The following is a 19,100-nucleotide window of genomic DNA, read 5'->3' on the forward strand; positions in this document are numbered from 1 at the left end:
TTTCTGCAGGAATGAGCATTTTTGAAGATGGCCCTACATGCCAATCTGAAGGGATTGGGTCGGCAACAGGCGGCCCATTGTTGGCCCGCCAGCAATAATATTTGGCCCGTAATTTTGAGAATCAAAAATAAAAATAATTTTTTTTTTTTTTTTTTTTTAACAACATAGGACCGAGAGTCTTACATTAGGGTTTCCGTTAGCCGGTAATCACCGGTTTTTATCTGGTCAAATTAATTAAAACCCGGTAAATTCAAAACCTGCTGGTCAAAATGTCTGGTAATAATTAGGGATGCCCCGATCGATCGGCCGCCGGTCATTATCGGCCGATATTCACTCTTAATAGTTTGATCGGTGCTCTCTATAAAGGCCGATCAGCAGAGCTGGATCTGATCGATATGGACATAAACGCGAGTGAAGTATAACCGGACCCGAGAGAGAGATCAGATCAGCTGCTGCATAATCACCTGAAGCCCCGCCCACTGTTTAGCGCGCTGCATGAGAAACTGACCGGCTGTCGGGAGAGAGAGAGAGGGAGAGGGGAAAAGAGAGGATCCGTTTCTCCCGTGTTATTATCCAAAGTTAATGAAAACTTTTGAATAATGTACTTCATCTACTAGGCTACAAGTAGTTTGTTTGAATGTAATAATTATGTTTGTTGTTTGTGGAATCATTTATTGAAAAATGAATCTGAACTTTTCGATCTGTAACGATTATAAACTAAAGCAATATAAAAATGACTCCCATTAACTGAGTTTTAAACATCAGCATATCCTGTCATAGTCCGGTGATTACCTGCTAACGGAAACTTTGCTACACCATTCTTATTATTATTATTGAAACATGACCGGTAAGTTTCAAATGTGTCCGGTAAAATAAATTCTGTCCCGACATATCCGCTTACATTCATAATGTCAGCGGAGGGAGGGAAGAGCAGAGTGGCGAGGGAGAGCTGTCATCTTCCCTTTACAAGCTTCATCAAACATGTATTTATCGTGTGATTTTGGAAATAAAAGTTCCATATTCTGAAAGCCAAGACTTTGTTTATTTAAAATCAAACAAAACACCCGAACCCTGAAAACTAGTTTTTTACGCAAATCCACGTTTATTTTGAAATGAACCGTTGCGACTTCCGACTGATTTCGATAGAGTGGGTCACATATGGCAAATGTGTGGTTGTGGGGAACCAGGTCAATTAAAGTATTTATTTAACTATTAAATACATTGAGTTTGAGTAAAATACTTGGTTACTGATTAATTTAGGTTATAATATATTAAATTGCAAAGCAAAACATGCTGTAATTGATTTATTTTGTCCTTTGATATTTTTTAAAGGTTTTCAACCTGAAAGAATCCTAATGTGTCCTTGAAAAGTTGAAATAAAGAAAAGGAAAAATGATTCCAGTTGTCCATGCGTTGCCCCTCAAGCCTCTCAAATGTGGGCAAACACTCAAATAAATGCCAAAAACCCAGAGAACTTGACAATACTTATCAGAATAAAAGTATGTTAAATAACACTGCTACCGAGTTAATAACTCTACTTTACTCAGTGGAGGCTCGTCCATTGAGGAAAGGGAGGACCATCCCCCCTAACATTTCAGAGAAAAATTTACTTTGAAGAGAACAATAAATACATCTCAATTTAAAAGATACGTCTGTTAAAATACAGATAATAGCCCTGGCTTTGGGACTGAAATGGGGCTAGAGAGGACGAGCCTCCCTTTGGGCGGGTCTAGCCAGAGGCTCTGGATTGGGCGCCTATATCATCAGTGAACCAATCAGCGGATCTGACTGCGCATCAGAGTGTTGATGGGGAGGGTTATCAGCAATATCAGAGTTTTTTCTGAACCGGGGAATAGGGGCGCTGCGCCCTCTTACCAAAATCAATTCCTTGAATTAGGCTTTGATTATGTTCTGGCCCGCCATCTTGTGGCTGAGCAAAAAATTGGCCCATGGCCAAATTTACTTGCCTACCACTGAGTTCAAGAGGGGTTGTAATGGCAGGCAAGCAGATTAGCCGAAATGAAAGCAGAAAGGGCTTTTTTCATTGAGCCCCCAACATCTTTAATTTTTATGATAGCCTACAGATTTGTGTTCCTGCAGGAGGCCTTTGAAAGGACCTGGTTTTCTAGAGAGCACAAAGATGGCTGTAAAATTACTCGGTCTAAGAGGTTTAGAGATCATCTGGGTCCTGGGACCACTTCTAATTTTCACATAAATGTGCCAATATCACATTTCTTCTGGTTTAAGAGATACCTTGTGTTAATTTACTACGATATTTTAGCACTTAAGTCAATAACTTCTTTAAAAAATGGTATTGGCCTGAACAGAACAGAAAGATAGTTCCCTTGATGTTCAAATACCATGTATTCCCACCAATTTCTGAATGCTACAGTACAGATTATTTTCCACTCAATGGTTGATGTTGTTTTCCCCGTTTTTGCCAAATCAAATAACCTGGACTGTTTTTACATCAGATCTCAAGACAACAATGATGTGTTGATATGCTCAGACTGCCAGCAAAGATTGTGTCCAGATTCCATTTATTTGAAACCAGCTCTTGTCCAATTGTGTCGAGTGAGTAATGCTTTCCCATGAAAAAGGAGGGAGCCATGGAATTGCTAAATGTGTTTTTACAAGGAATTAAGGCAGAATTAGGTGGTTATGCTTTGTGATGACCAAAGTATGCTAGCACTCCTGTCTTCCTCAGAGTAAAGCAGTTTAAACAGGATTTCTCAGAAAATGATCTCACAACAAACATGACAATGACATGATTTATGACGCAATATAAATCGCATACAAGACACCTTTCAAACAAGCCAGTTACATATGGGCACATATTCAGATTGTGATCTATGAAACTATTAATGAGAAATTAATCATGCATTCCTTATATTAACGGTTTGCTTTTGCAGAATTCCCAAAAGATGATAAATCCCTGAGGGTATATCCAAAATAACAATCTTGACCTATATTATATAGTAAGTAGGTCACACCTCTGAATCTAGATTTATGATCCATAGAGCGATGTTCAACATACATATCCAAGTTCTGTGCCATTGTGTAATGTTAAAACCGGTCAATATTTCAGCCTTTTCATTTGTGCTTTAGCTATGTATAGTATAAGAATAATCACTCCTGAATATGTATTTAGTGCAATTGCAATATTAATTTAATGTGTAAAAGCTTTATAAGTTTTCACTTGTACATTGGGGTCAGGCACTTCCTTATAGCAGGAGATCCTGCACTTCAGCTCATTCTTTACACTGAAAGTGAAGTGAATATTGATTGAACAAGATAATGGCAGGATATAATGACACTAGTGGCTCTTAATTTAGTTCCCTGCAAGTAATGCTTCCAATATGCAATTCTGCATGCAACCTCCTTTTACAATAAAAGACATATAGATTGCATTACTTCCCTGTCAAAAGAGCATTTCACCAAGAGGTAACCCAACAAAATAGCTAGCTGTTCCCAAGTAGCAGAACAACCAGATTAATTTTAACTGTGGATACTCTAGCCAGCAAAAGAGCCCCTAACTTTATTTTAAGCATTGAGATCAGGGATTATAGTTATTTGATATAGTTGTTTATTGTTTTGGACAGTAGCGATCAACAGTACAATATAACGTTTGGAAACGCAATAGGGGGGAGAATGAAAAAGGTTTGTTTCCATTTTCACAATCTTGAGTTTAATCAAATCAAACTAATCTACAGCAACATGGAGGCTCCGTGAGGGTCAGCTGATGTCCTTTGGGCCCACCAATGGCTTAATACCATTATTGAGAAACATTAATGTTTACGGTTGTTTAAGTGAGGTCTGTAGGATGAGGGAATGTGCTGTGTGTTGTTTTTTAGGAGAAATTTATTTATTTTCTTCACATTCACAAACTCCACAACAGGGGGAGCTATGTTGCACTAACTGAAGTCAGGACCTTTTCTTCATTCATTTGGACTTGGTTTCATCCGGGCATCAGAAAAAGGACACCTTTACAAAATATTGACAAGGATGTCCTTGTCACTCTTCTCAGATGCTGCGTCTTAGGTGTCGCTTACCTTTTTTGGCTGAAGGTGGAAATCAGGTGCTGACACAGGCCCTCACTGGGAGACCCCATGTGATCTCAGAGCCTGGAAACATTTTCACTTGCAACCCAACGCCAAACAGGGCTGCGCTCTGTGGGATTGGATGTGTCACCTTATCCCCCACTTTGTGTCCCATTACCCTGCAGTTGTAATGCTCACACCAGTGTAACGTGTCTAAGGTAGCAGGCGGGGCAAACTGAGCTCGTCTGAAATTTAAATTAACCTCAGTGACATTTATGTGTGCTGGGGAACAGCGGTGTTACATTACACAAACCCTCACTGCCGCCATGCACACACACCTGTCGTACATACAGGTGAACAAAAGAACGTGTGCACCCACCTACATTAGCTGAACAGAATACAGTCAGCCATTTCTGTTGCTGGTCCTGTGTTTCAAAGCCACCGTGAGAGCCTGTAATCAGAGGAAAGACCGAAGGAGGGAGCTGTGTGTGTGTGTGTGTGTGTGTGTGAGGAAATGTCATAGAGAGAGGCTTACCATCTATTTTTCAGTACTGTTGAACCTCCTGCTCATCATGGGTGGCTGTACCTGCTTCCTTAAGATTACCTCTGTCAAGATCAATATCATTGTCAAACAAACTCAGCCTGTTAATAGAAACGATGGTGCTGTCAAGCACAAAAAGGTGAACAGATGGCAAAAACAACATGTCGAACAAACACTGTTGACAACATCTTTATTTTAGTAAAAATAAAATAACTCCTAAACGTTTCTTTCTTTGACTTTTCTTCTGTTTTTTTAAAAGAAATTGTTGAACATTCTGGAATTTTGTAAAAAGATTGATATCACTTTCATGTCTTTATGCTAAAAAAGAAGCTGAAGCTATTAGCTTGTTAGCTTAGCATAAAGACTGGAAACAGCTAACCTTTCTAGAAAGAATCTGCCTAATAGCACGTCTTAAGCGAACAAAATAAAATGTCCTAATGGTAACCAACCCCCTGCGGTTGCTAATATGCATATTTCCGAGATCTCAAACTACTCTTTTAAAAACAGAGTGCTACCTTTGGGAGAGAAGGGGATTTAAGGATGAGGTGGAGCTGACTTTGGATGCCACTGTGAGCGCTCTTGACTCTCCCTGAGCAGCCCAAGGGCATTTGGAAAGTGTTTTACCCAAGTGAGGGTATGCCAGGCAGCAGAGAGGGGGGCAGCTCATCCCCTTTGGCACTCCCTTTTTTCTCCTCAGGAACTGGGTCACACAAGATGATGGGTCAATCCCAGACTTTCTGCTCGAGTGTTTTTGTGGCCATCATAAATCATTTATCACTACTGCTCTTGCTCTAAAGGCATGCGTGTGTCTGACAGGGAAATCCTTGTTGTCAAACCATGTCCCACATCTCAAACATCACATTTCATTATTGAAGCCTACAAAGGGTTATTCTGACCTTGACCAGAAGAGAGTATAGAGCACAGTCTCATGTGGATTAAATTACACCTCAACCTAAAAACATTTCCCTTTTTGAGGTCTCAGTTTTATATCGACTACTTCGTTGGAAGAGACACAAATGTATTTTACTCTGTCTGTTTAAATAGGAGATCTGAATCCCTTAAGTCTTTTAAATGGAGCCACAGGTAGTGGCCTCATAAATGTTATTTGGGAAACCAATAGGAGGGACTGAATCAGACCACGAGGCTCCCAAAGGCATGCTTATTAAAGGCATCATAGAGAATGAAAATCGGAGCAGAAATAAAGAATTTGTCTATATAACAAGGTACGATAATGAAGGGTTCCTGTGTTACCTTAATTGCTCTGGTTAAAGGAGTGAGAGTGTTTGCTGAAGGGCTTTTTAAAACCAGAATATGATCAAATGTGTCCCAGTTACTCTCTCTCTCTCTCTCTCTCTCTTTGATGACGGCTGAACTGCAGTAACCTCAAATTCTCTGCTTCTCACATCAACCTTATCTGACAATTACATGATATTGCATGAAGGGCTATTGGCTGGTGACTAAAGATTAGCATATTATGCTGAGGAGTAATTCCAGAGCTGCTGTGTGTTTCTAATATCAGCCAACAGGACTCAAATCGAATCAGTCCTAGGTGACTGGCGTGACAGGTGATGTTTGTTACCTCCGCAAAAACCTAGTTTCTTCATACTGGCATTTGATAAATTAACTTTTGATACGCAGTGTATAGTACTGCAGTGTTTGGATAGATAATTTAGGGATGTCATTGGAGGTTATTGTGAGCTAATAGGAGTTTCCTGTCAAACACTGTTAACATACAAAGGCAGCTTGGAGGTCTGCGGTTCTCATCAGTATGGAGCTCTGGTACAGTAGCTACTGCCAAAAAGATCACATAATAACCAATGAGCCCTTCATCACACAGCAATGTGATTCATCAGCTAAGTGAGCTAAATATGCATTTGCTAAAAAGTGATTCACACTCTCAATAACTGTATGTATTTGTTCATGAGACAGTTGACTAAGTTCAGTAAGAGAAACTCAAAAAACAACAATTTAATTGGAAAACATAATTTTACTTAGAATATACTGGTGGATACCATAAGGGTTGTAATGGAAAACAGTTGTACATGAATTTCCTCATTGTAGTGTTACCTTTTCCCGTTCATGGTGCTTCATATTGTCTGTGTGTAGGCTCGGTGCATCTAGGTGTATGCACCATTGGATAAATCCCATTTGTAGCCCATATTTGGAGTTCACCAAAAACAGCCTTTGCTTTAACTCCCTTAGTGCACTCACCAGACCATCAACTCAGCCAGCAGAAACTCCTAATGGGTCACTGAATGATGAATTATTCATCTGGCTAGGTTGCATCGGCCTGTTTTTCTTGTGCAGATGCGCATGTCTTGTTGCCCACCTTGGCTCAGAGACAACAGCTGAGCAAAACCATCTGAGATTGATGAAGACCATGTAGTCGTTGCTCCATCCTGTTTAGTGGTCCCACGTGTAGTTGCATCCAACCTATACCACAGTACTAATGGTAGAAGACTCCTCTGATTTGCCCTGTATGCCTGGCAACGACTTGAGATACTCCAGGTGTCTGCGGGCGTCCTCCTGATTAGCCCTGACATAGTAGACCAGGTAGGAGATTACCATGCTGAACCAGCCAAACATGACCACCAGCATGGCCACATCTGTAGTCCTCTTCATCACCACACATAGGTCTATGGCTGGTGCCAACAGGAAGGCAAGTCCTTGAACTCCCGTTTCCTCAGGATCTGCAGTCTTGCAAACGATTCCCGCCAGCGAGGCAGGCTCCAGGTCCACACGGGGCAAGGCCATCTGCAAGTTGCAGTCACAATGCCAAGGATTGTTTGTTAGGTTGGCGCGAGACCGCAGGCCATCAAAGGCCTCTGGGTTAAAGCTCACTAACTTGTTAGAAGAAATGTCTAGGAACTGTAGTGAGGGGCCAAGTCCTCTGAATGCCCCTGGTTCTAACAGACTCAATTCGTTGTGTGATAGATCCAGTTCAACTAGGTTGGGCAAACCTGCAAAAGCATTAGTTGGGACTGTAGTGAAAAGGTTGAAGTCCAGGTAGACGCGTTGTGTGTCATTGGGGATATCCTGGGGGATCTCTATGAGCCGCATATTGCTGCAGCGGACCGTCTTGCCCCCGGTATCGCTCTCAGAGCAGTAACAGCCGTTGGAGCAACTGGTGGCAGCATTGTGGAAGCAAAAGGTCATAAGCACCAGGCTGTGCAGCAGCAAACACGTGACCACTGAGTGGCGCAGTAACCAGTCTGCAATTAGGGACATTGTGGGATACGTGCATGCTCCAGGAAGGACCACCTGGGCGCAGGAGGTGAAGTCCACATTAACCTCCCCAGAAGTTGTTGAGCCTGTTGCATAAAAACAACAAAAAGTCACATTAGCAGTTGTGGGAAGGTTAGCCTTTGAAATGAACAACAGTGCAGATTGTCCTGTCAAATAGTTTTTCCAAGCAAAACATGGGTGATCAACAATGGTTTCAGAGTCCATAGTGATATATAACACAGAATGCAGGGGGTAGTCTATTAAAATGTATCTAATTGCAGCGAGAACAGGATTGCTTTGTTTCAGCATGATGGCCAGATACAACTGAACTTCTGATATATTTCCAGTAAAGTCTAAGGATCAAACATTCCCTTCATACCAACTAAATAAACAAGCTAGAAAAACCTTTGGTGTCACTGTGCCTCATTTATAATTGCCATCCCTGCAACGCAGGGCTATTTCAGTACACAGAGATGGGCATCAACATAGTGATGTGACTCCATGAAGAACAAATGTTCCAAACAAAACATAAAACTATCCATTTTTTTCATGAAGTAAAATATCATGTATCCAGTTATTTTCACAACTACAGACGCCATTCGGATCATTTTATTATGATTATTATGGTATTATGACCATTAAAAATGTCCTAGATTATCTGTCAAGCTGTGCAGTGACTCCAGTACATGGGGTCATTTGGTCAGAAGTGCAAGTAACACAGAGGTAAAAGCTTGTCTGTGTGTACTGTAAATTACACTTTATATTTTGTATGTAAGCCTTTGAAAATAGCAGGTCTACCCACCTTAACACACTTCATGAATACCTGATCAGGGCTACCTCCTATCCTGTTACTAATCCTCTTAAGGAAAAACTCCTTAAGTCAATGTAGCATCTGTGTTGGCCACCCAATCCTTTTGTCGGGGCAAATGTTAATGCCATAAACCTCACCAGGGCCAACAAAACAGACAATGTAATGGCCTGTCTGACAAAATGATGGACCACAGAGTTCAACCGGACTTCTTAATTTCTTCAAAATGGCTGGAGACTGGACAAGATCCACTTACCAAGATTAAAAAATGAAATCGATCTCTAAGTACCTCAAAGTATCACATGACGTTGGGGGGTAGAGGACAGTGTGTAGTGGCAATGGTGGTTTGTATGTGTGTGTTAAGGGGACAGATGCCTTGTCTGAGACACAGCTAATAACACTCATTGTGTCACGCAGGTTTAAGAGATGCCTGCCAGACAAACCCAATAATGAGGGCGAGATGGAGGCTGATGCACCGGAGCAAAGCACAGAAGAAGGCTCTGCTATTTAGATGCTCTAACTGAGGTTTAGCACGAGATTCTTTTCCATCTTCATTAAGCGAAGCAACTTCCTAAAGATTACCCTCTGCGCTTTATGTCAGCAGGGTGCATTAGGAAGTAAAATACCAGCAAAGGATATAAAAGTCTTGCCTGAACTAAATGGGTATCGTTATGTTCCTGTAAAGGCTGTACTTTTCCCGTCACACAGCATGCCAGCCTGGTATTTTGCTGAGATAATGGGGGAGCAGGAGCAGAAGGCTGATGACGGAGGAGGAGAAAGCATGTGGGCACAGAGGGAAATTGGACACAGCAGCAGCACAGGGTTGTGAGAGAAAGAATGATATCAAGAGGATTTAAGGACAGGGGGTAACAGCACAATAACAACGCAGAGAACAGTGCGTGACACTAATGAGACATTGGGAAAAGGGGCAAATGTTAGTCATTCACAAGGACAGCTGATGAAGACAACTGGCAGTGAAAGAACAAAGGGTAGAGGAAGGAGAATATAGTGCATGAGATAACCACACACAGTAAATGCAATAAATTAGGTGGCCTCTAAATCTGATGAGGTCTTCATCCGTGATCCTTTATTCATTACTGATGTGATAAATAACCTTTCTTGCTTTTAATTTAAACAATAAATACAGCGCTCTCACAGCCAAAAGGTCAATATCACACTTCATAAATTCACTGCTTCCAGTGCTGCACCTCTCTGGCACCAATTATACGAGGAGCAGTCATTTGGTACACCACACATAAACTTGGGAGGAATTAAATGCAACACAAATGTACGAGGGAATATGTTTTGTGACGTAGTTTTTTTTTTCATGTATGAATCTGACCTCCGTGGAATCACATCACAGCTGCATAAATGGCAAATAAGATGGTGGTATCTAGTTATCAATGGGGGGTGTGGATGACTGAAAGGGAAACAGGGCAACGAAGAACACTTGAAATAAATTGAAATACACAATGTTATTGCAACTGCAATCATATTTCAGTGCGTTCAGCTCTTTCTACTGCCAATTCCTCACTTAATGCCAATTTGGATGCGCTTTTCTTGCTTTTCCTTACGGCACAACACTGCTTTGGCAGATTTCTACACCATAACATCCCATTTTACGACATAAAATGGTCTTACTCGGTTAATTTAGAGGGCAATAAGCATATACTTTTATTACAGCATGGCAGTTTATGTAATGGCATTTAATGTACAGTATGTTTGAGATTCATAGGGGTTTGATAGCCATTGTTAAATATTTAAATATCACAGTTTAAAATCTGAAATACTAAGCATTAGTCTTGGAGTTGTTATTACTTTACATAAATCACAACGCAATATAGGATAGGGACATTTAGGATGCTTAATTTAAGTGCAACAAGTATAATTGCATGCTAAATATACTCATTAGAAACAAGCATCTGGTGGAAAATGAACTCAAAGGACAGGAGATAAAAGGAGATGCATGAGGGAACTGATACCCTTGTTAAGTTTGTCTTTCATCCTGTTTTAGCCAGTCCCATCCAGTATTGTGTGCAGCACCAGTCACATTTGTAAACCCGTATAAAAAAAAACTGGGAAACGGATGCTATTTCATAGGTTGAGCAAATGCGTAAAGGCATGCAATATCACAAATAAAACAGATGATCGATAGTTCGAACACACACTCACGTCTTTGTTGCTTTCCCTCTCCTTTTCATGGTGTGTTCCTCAGCAAGCGTCAGGGAGTGAAATGCTCCGGCGGATCAGAGAAATCCCCGGAAGGCGGTTCGGTCAATATTTCGCTTCTCCTCCATCAGGTCCTCGTTAAACTTGTGCAGAGAGCCGCTCTTGTGGGCAGCCACCACGCGCCACTGGAAATGCTCCTACAGTTCAGGGCTCGCTCACTGAGTGCAGCCGTTTAGTTTCCACGCAACCACACAACTAGGCAACACCGAGTGCAAGGCTTTCTCACTGACTTTAAGGCTGGATGTGACCAACAAAAACATTAATGCAAAGTTTAAAATGGCAGACACATGGCGCGCAATGCATTAGGCAGAAATGCTGAGTGGCTGCATTTGGTAGCTGAGCTGCTGCTGTTGGAAATGCATTACTGCAAAAATATGTAATGGAGGGAGTGATTACATTCATTCAGATGCAGCTGCTGTGAGTGAAGTGGATCTGCCTGCACCAGCTGCCAGTAAAGGGTACACTTCCCTCGCTCTCACACGCATACACACATACACACACACACGCACACACATACACACACACACGCACACATCACATTCACAGAAGTGATCTCATACATCATGAAGAGGTAGAAGATCCTTTACTGAAGTAAAAGTCTAAATACTATGGAATTAAAATATCATAACACAAGTTAGAGTCCTGAATTCAAATGCTACTAAAGTAGATGCACAGGAGTGTTATTAGCTAAAGTAACTTAAATGATCAAAAGCAACTGATTATGCAGAATGCCTCTTCACAAGATTATGTTATAATATTATAGATACAAAATTAGAAATCCTTATTTGTCCCCCAGAGAGGTATTTACATAGTTAAACAAAAAGAAAACAGTATTGAATTAAGCGGCAAGCCCACATTAATAAAATAAAAATCCAATACACATTCAATTTAGATAAAGATAAGTAGAAGTATTGCAAAAACTAAGTAGAACATAAACAAATAGTGAAGTAGCAGCCAGGTAACAGAAGCAAATATTAAATATTAAAATGATTATATTATCTTGTTTTTATCACTACCTAATACATGTACAAGCATTTTATTGTTGTGGTTTATAAATGCGGAGACAATTTTAGAACATTTAAAAAAATACTGGATGGACTAGTGGTACAGTACGGCATCATATATCAATCAACATCATGTGTTTTTATCCAGTAAAAGTGTGGTAAATACATGTAGTTGAGTAAAAATAAGGATATTTCTCTCTTGAGTATATTAGTTACATTCTACCAATGGATTATGGTGTGGTGGGAGGGTTGTCCGCCCACACTAATCATGTTTGATCTGCAGCTTGTTGTTTCAAACATGCGGCCTGGCTGCCAGGGCGGTGGATCTTTGGCCGCCTCCGGGCCTTTTCCTGCCTGCTGCCAGCCGATAAGGAAGTCCAATCAAATCCACGATGGAGACAGGCGTATATGGGCAACTGCCGGGGAGAGCCAGCCAAGCAGCCGGTCATAAGGTATTAATGGAATTAAAATCAATGAAGTGGGATACTCCACCCAAACTCCCTCCCTGGTGTTCTGGGAGGGAACGACTATGGATGATTTACTGCAACCAGGGTCTTTCTTTCCTTCTTTCCCTAATTATTTGTGTAAATTGGAAAACACTGGATGTAAGAGCCCTGGACATCAGGTTCCCTGTTTGCTGATGTGGCAGTATAACTATTTGCAATTTTGTAACACCACCAATAAAAACTAAAGGGTCCTTGGGTTGTTCATGCATTTGTTTAGAATTTTTGTCTCTATTGTATGTAAAACAAATTCCTTGTTTGCATAAATCTATAATCACCCCAATTCCGATTCTAATGCAGAGGCCTTGTCATCTTTATATTCTTAATATTCCACTGGATGAGCCAAGAGTAAATGCTTTTGTTTTCTTAAACTAAAGGGGAATAACTAACACCAGTGTGATTTTGGTGAGGCAGCCATAACACCAGCTCTGCCAGATTTAGGAAGCCCCCTTTAAACACATTTGAGTTTAATCATTTCCACAAATAACTCAGATAAATGGTTGGTTGCTAGGGCCCAGGCAAAAAACTGGTTCAGAGTCTCAGTCTTTCATATTAGGATATTTTTTCTGCAACATTTAATGGCTTCATTTATTTAGCCCTCTATTTCTTTGCTGATTAAGATTTGGTTGAGCTGTTTCCAAGTCTGCTGAAGCTTTTATTTATTTGGACTCATTGGACTCCAGCAGAGAACTCATGTTCATTATCTCCACAGGGTGATCACGATGTTACAATAAACTGTTGATATATGAGCGAAAACTGAATATTTTGCATGCATTATGACATGCTAACACTACATATTTGTGTATAAATCCAAACACATATAACTCCTTGTTCATTGTTGCTGCTTTATAGTTCCTCCATCTATAGCCTGGAGGTTAAGACGCTGCTCTTGTCAATTAAAAGACAATCAGATACTGTAGGTGGAAGAGCATGTGACTGTGAAACAGCAGAAAATAGGATTACGTTCCTCATCGACAGAGGAGAGTGCATTGTCAGTCAGTCTTCCCCGGGCTTTATCAGATTAATGCTCTGCTTTGGTTGGCAGATATAGACGGGCGCTGTATGCATTATCAACCCAGCATTAGTCCTGATATACTACACTTTCAAGTGGATCAAAGTTCCTTTTCTCCCCTCCTTGCTTTTTTTCTTCTCCAGCTCGTCAAGTGTCTCAAAGCAGGCCATAGGACCCTCTGTGTTACACTGTTACATATCTCCAGACTGTCATTAATCCACGAAAACAATGGGAATTTGGCTGTGAAATCCAACGTGATAGTGTCAACTCAACGGGGTAGGAATGATTTGCATTCGACTTAACTGTGCTCTGAGTTTCCGTGAAACAAGAAGACCCATATTAATGAGATCTCTCCCTTTCATTCTCATGTTTTATCTTACTTTGTCCTGCCTGCTCCCACAAGAACATATATATGCACACACAAATACACTCTGTCCCTGGCTCCCAGCGTACTCCTCGTCCCTGGGTAAGATCAAAGTCCTGCCTCGTCTTTGTGAATACACCATTACCCTGCACTTTATTTATTTATTTCCTTGAAGCTTTTCATCAAAAAACTGTGAGAAAGGTGTTTTAAAACGATTTTCCTTGCTACTGCCTGTAACAGGGGGGGTCACTTCCCCTCATCTTCGCTGTGAAGATCCTGCTCTTTGAAGTCTGATATCATTGACATTAAGGGAAGAATAGAATAGCCATATGAAAGCGTTGTGGGTATGCATTGATCTTTATTGAATTCCCCCCTGACAGAGCTCTGGCCAAGTGAGTCTCTTCGAAATATTAAAACCACAGGAGTCTTTAGTCTTCAGCAAAAGCAGATCTTGAATGGTGCAATGCTCTTATGGCTTGTATTAAGCATTAAGCTCGTTATATTTTCAATTGTGTTTCCGAAAGAATAAAGGGTCACGAGAGATGGATACTTAAAAACAAGTTATCCTTGCCTTTTTTTATTTAAATAACAGTTTTTATTTGTACATCTTCAGGACTCTGACACTATTACATCTGTTTCTACAGCTATGCTCCAGCCAGGCTCTATTTAGGTTGACAAAACAGTGGTGCTTTGAGTTTAAATGCATTAGGATGCTAACACGGGAACAGTGACGATAAAAAGGTCCTGGTGTTAATCAGCAACAGAGGTTACACTGTTGACTATCTTCTTTTCATGAGCGACTGCTTGAAATTAGCATGGTGTCTAAACGCAACTGATGCATGCGGAGGTACAATTTATGAGCACACAGCCATTGACCTTTTCCAGTCAATACTATTGAACATGTGTTTTAACGTTAACAAACACTATGACTAAAAGTGTCCATCAACAATCTTTTTTTCTATGACTAAGACGAGAAAGGACAAGACGGCACAAACTACAAAGAGCTAACTGTTATGACAACATTTAATATTAGTTGACAAAAAAAAGACGAGATTAAAATGCAATTTAAAAGTAAAGAACTTTGCCAAAATGTCTATTTATGTCTGTAGTTTCGTATCTTGTGTTGCACAAATTCAACACTGGTAGCCAACAATGAGCTAAGACAGGAGGACGCGGAGTCACTTACTTAAGTCAAGTGGACAATGATGACAATAACAGTGCTTGTGGGAAAGAAACAATCATTTATATTGTCTGGACTCTATAAGAAGACTGCAATGTTAAAAACAATATGGTGACCATTAAAAGCTAAAACCTCAACGGTTTCCATTGCCGGAACTAGACCTAAAAGAATGTTTTTCTTTTATAAGATTAAATTGCCCAGAAATGTAGCTGGAATTTGACAAATAAAGGACGAGGTTGACTTAATTTAAAATAACTAACAAGGACATTTGATACTCACACTAAATATAAAAAGCTGACACAATGAACACTCCAAGGAGGTCAGAGTAATCTATAATTCACTCTGCCTGCTGATGAAGCTGGTTAATCAAATCTGCTTCCTTTCTTGAATCCATAAAAGGGTGTGACCTTGCTCAAAACCTTGACTGAAAATACTTACCCAGCAGACTTTAAAGACAACGTTTTATTTGCTGCAAATGTTGAGCTGTTGTTTCTGTGCACACCTCAGGGTTACATTTCTCACAAGTGTAATTAACAAAGTGGTGTCAGAGATTGTGATGTATGGCATCTTAAATGTTAAGTTGTTATAGTTCCCTGCTGTTTGCCTGCCAACACAGGATATAGGTGTGTAAAGCTGTTTTCCACTGCCCTTTTAAAGTAATTAATAATTTTTGACTCCTTCATTGTGCCTCTCAGACGTATTCACAATCACAGGGAGGGGGTTTTCCCTTAAAGGTCATGTTTAGACCTCTTTTGACACTTCTGCTATGATGGTGAAAAAATAGTCTGGGAGTCTTTCAGTGCTCTAAATGTTAGAAGCTACCCTCTGTAGATCGTATTTACTTTCCTCAAAACTGAAAAGGAAAGGCTTAAATATTCAAAAGTGAAAACCTTATAATTATACTTTTTTATTAGTCATCTTCTTTGCTCTTCATTTATATTTTTCCAATTAATAATAATAATAATACATTACATTTATAAAGCGCTTTTCCTGGTGCTCAAAGCGCTTACAAGCCAATAAAACCATGAAAAAAACAATGAATAAGAGCAAAATAGCACAGTAATCACAAAGCTGCAATTTCAATTCTCTATTTTCCATCACAAATGCATTCAAATTGAGTTTATTCATATCACTACACACATTACGCTCTAGATGCTCTACTTCTTGTCGATCATCTAACACCTGCAGGAAGAAATGAAACTCGTCTTTGCCAAGAAATAATTACCCAGAAACAGTGAGATGGAGTCAAGTGAAGTCACTGACTGAAACTCATAATGGAATGAACTCCGGAGAAAACCCATAACCCAACATCTGGATGAAAGTAAAAACAATTTACAAATCTAATGTTGGCAGAAGTATTACTTGACTCATGTATACACCTACACTCTGGCGTAACAATATATAATTTATCTGACGCTCATGTCCAAAGTGACTTATATACAGTGAATAAATTGATCTTTAAATGTAAATCTTTTCATGTTGTCAAATTGTCAAACTATTCCTTTAATATCAAGTAGTGACAATCACTTTATAGGCTATGATATTCCCAAAATGTGGTCCTATTTACGTGCATTTATGACAAAAGCAACAGTCAAATGCCTCAAATAGATAACGTTTTGCTGCACTATTTATAAATGTATTTTTGTGTGAGCTTTCAAAGAGCTCTAACTGTCCAATCATATATCCTTGTCTTTGAGGCTGGAGTGCCAAAATAGATAAAAAAAGAGAAAATATTGCTGTAGCCTGTCATCTGCAACACAAACAAGGTCTGACATGTCTGTCAAGTGCTCAGCTGGAGTCTGCTGTTGTTTGCCTGTCACCCTAATATCCGTGAAGCGTCTATATCCTTGTTTGACATCAAGCTGCACCAAACAGCCCTGTCCTTTAGACACATGAGGTTTCTTTCTTCCCCAATAGTCCAGCTCAGAAAACACAGGGCCATCAATAAATAAACAGGAATGCAGGTGGGACCGAGAGCACGGGTGTCCATCTACTTTGCTAATGTCTCTCAGAAACTTCAGATGGGTGTCTATTTTTGGAAGCCAAGTACTTAGTATTCCCCATTTCAAGCTGCCCACTTCTAGATAAGAGGAAGTCTGTGAGTGAGTCTGTGTGTGAGTGGGTTACAGGATTAGAATAGTAATAGTATACTTGCAAACAACAAAATATGTATCTATATTCCCTTAAATACCCTTAGAAGTGTATGTACTCTGGAGATAGGTATTTTTAAGTAGAAGGGTACTCAGAGAGCAAATACCTCTTCAAAGGATGTTCCCTCAAGTGAAAAATAATGAGTGTAACCGACCGCGCCAAAATGTAATGGGTCCTACCGATGCTTCACCCTTCCACCAGGTTTTGATGAAATCAAGGCAGTTATTTCTCCCTTATTGATGACAAATAAACAAAGTCACAAACAGAACCAAAAACGTATTCCATGTCAGCTACATGTTTGTACCATTTTACCATGAAAAGGAATAGACATTTTGGCAAATATGCTCATGTTCTCTTATGAAATACAAAGGAGTGATTCCTTTAGCTTAGCTTAGCAAACATAAAGCCTGGCTAGCTTTTTAACCTGCAAGACATCTTTATGCTAAGCTAGGCCTGGCTAGTTGTTTAACGTGCTAGCAAGGCTTTCTGTAATCTATGCTAAGATATCGAATGGTTCCAGTGACTCTAAAACTCACAAATTACATTTTTGTATCTGTATGTTGCTATTGCTTTGTTGCTTTATACTTCTCACAGCTCCTGTACACAATTCTGATTCAGTGCATATAGGCTAAAAAAGCACATTTTGGGCTTGAATTGTCTTCTCCGGGTACAGAGTATAGTCCAAAGTATTCAGTAATTATTGTGATGTACATATAAAGAAAGGATCAAAGAAGCTTCCTTTGTATTTCCTAAAGGGGCTAATTCTTTAGGACTGAAGATGCCAAGTGCAAAATAACACTATATGTGTGTCTTCACATTCAGTCAGGTGCGCAGCTGTGGGTGTACATGTGTAAATACACTCCACTACATCCGCTGGACTACAGCTCCCGCTCCTCAACCCTATTATTATCATGCCAAGGTCAGATGAGTGGGCACCATAGCAGAGGAAGACAGATAAGAACGATAGAGCGCCTAGATAAATCAGGGAACCACATTTCCATTCACTGATAGCTTCCTGGAGCTGAAATGTTATAGCTCAAGTTTGCTTAGTATCGAATCAAATCCTGTCTTTTTCTATGTAATGCTTTCTTAGATCTTGCACTTCTGATTTACTTTGCGTTTGCTGACGAGAAGGAAATCTCTGTTCGATGAGTCATTGCTGCAAAAGCACATCAGTCGAGGGCTTTCATGGAACCACAACGAAACACTTCAGGGGAGATAAACTGATTAACCATTAAATAGCTTTTAGGCAGCTATGATGTACAGTGTGATAGAGAGATAGAGGAAATAAAGGAGAGACAAGATAGGCATTGGGAGAGAATATTGATAAATTAAGCATAAAAGGGAAAGCTGCACTCCCAGAAAAGTTTTGTTTATTTGTAATGGTTTGTACCCTAAATTACTAAAAGCCAAGGTACACATAAGACGATGGAATTATCATTAAACAATACTGAGAAAATGTGGGTTCTTCTTTCCCTTTTCAGCAGCCAGAATGAAATATTTTAATTTGTACCTTTTAGTTTTGACTTAACTGGTATACATATTTATCTTGAACTGTGTCTGTGACTACTGTTGACTTTCTGATGGTGTAAAGGTGATACATTTTGAGCCCACTATTCCCTCGTTATAGTACCTCCATGCATTTGACATTTGCAGTACTTAAGGTATGCTCCTGAGTGTCAGAAGCTGCCGTCACCTGCTGCACTTTGGCTGATACAAGTACTTCCTCTGCTGATGAACACTTGACTTTTCTGAGAGGTGTTCAATTATTTTGCCAATTTTGCAGGTTTAGCTTTAAGACAAGATTAAATATGATGGAATGTGCACAGATGTTTAATATTTCAGCTTCTGTTAACTCCGTGAAGCCTGAATGTCATTATGCAGCTGTGAATATGACAGTTATTCTGATCCCTGTTAATCCTGCAGGATTACAGGCTAGCATATAAAGCTTCAAAGAAAAATGTTGAAGCTTTCAAAGTGTGATATTTCTTTAATAAAGACAGGCCTATACTTTGGTGACCATTAATACACCTTATTAGTGAA

General features: G+C 39.9%; 1 protein-coding gene across 1 annotated transcript; it reads right to left on the reverse strand.

The window, feature by feature from the left end:
- Window positions 1-6,534: 6,534 nt before the first annotated feature.
- On the reverse strand, window positions 6,535-11,284 carry lrrc3ca (leucine rich repeat containing 3Ca). Its single transcript, XM_034214318.1, has 2 exons — window positions 10,787-11,284; window positions 6,535-7,892 (listed from the first exon to the last, which is right to left on the reverse strand). Exon 2 carries the CDS (start codon window positions 7,807-7,809, stop codon window positions 7,015-7,017), a length of 795 nt encoding a protein of 264 aa, XP_034070209.1. The 5' UTR covers window positions 7,810-7,892; window positions 10,787-11,284; the 3' UTR covers window positions 6,535-7,014.
- Between the last annotated feature and the right edge of the window lie 7,816 nt (window positions 11,285-19,100).

This window comes from Gymnodraco acuticeps, unplaced genomic scaffold, assembly GCF_902827175.1.
Source record: "Gymnodraco acuticeps unplaced genomic scaffold, fGymAcu1.1, whole genome shotgun sequence".
Lineage (NCBI taxonomy): Eukaryota > Metazoa > Chordata > Actinopteri > Perciformes > Bathydraconidae > Gymnodraco > Gymnodraco acuticeps.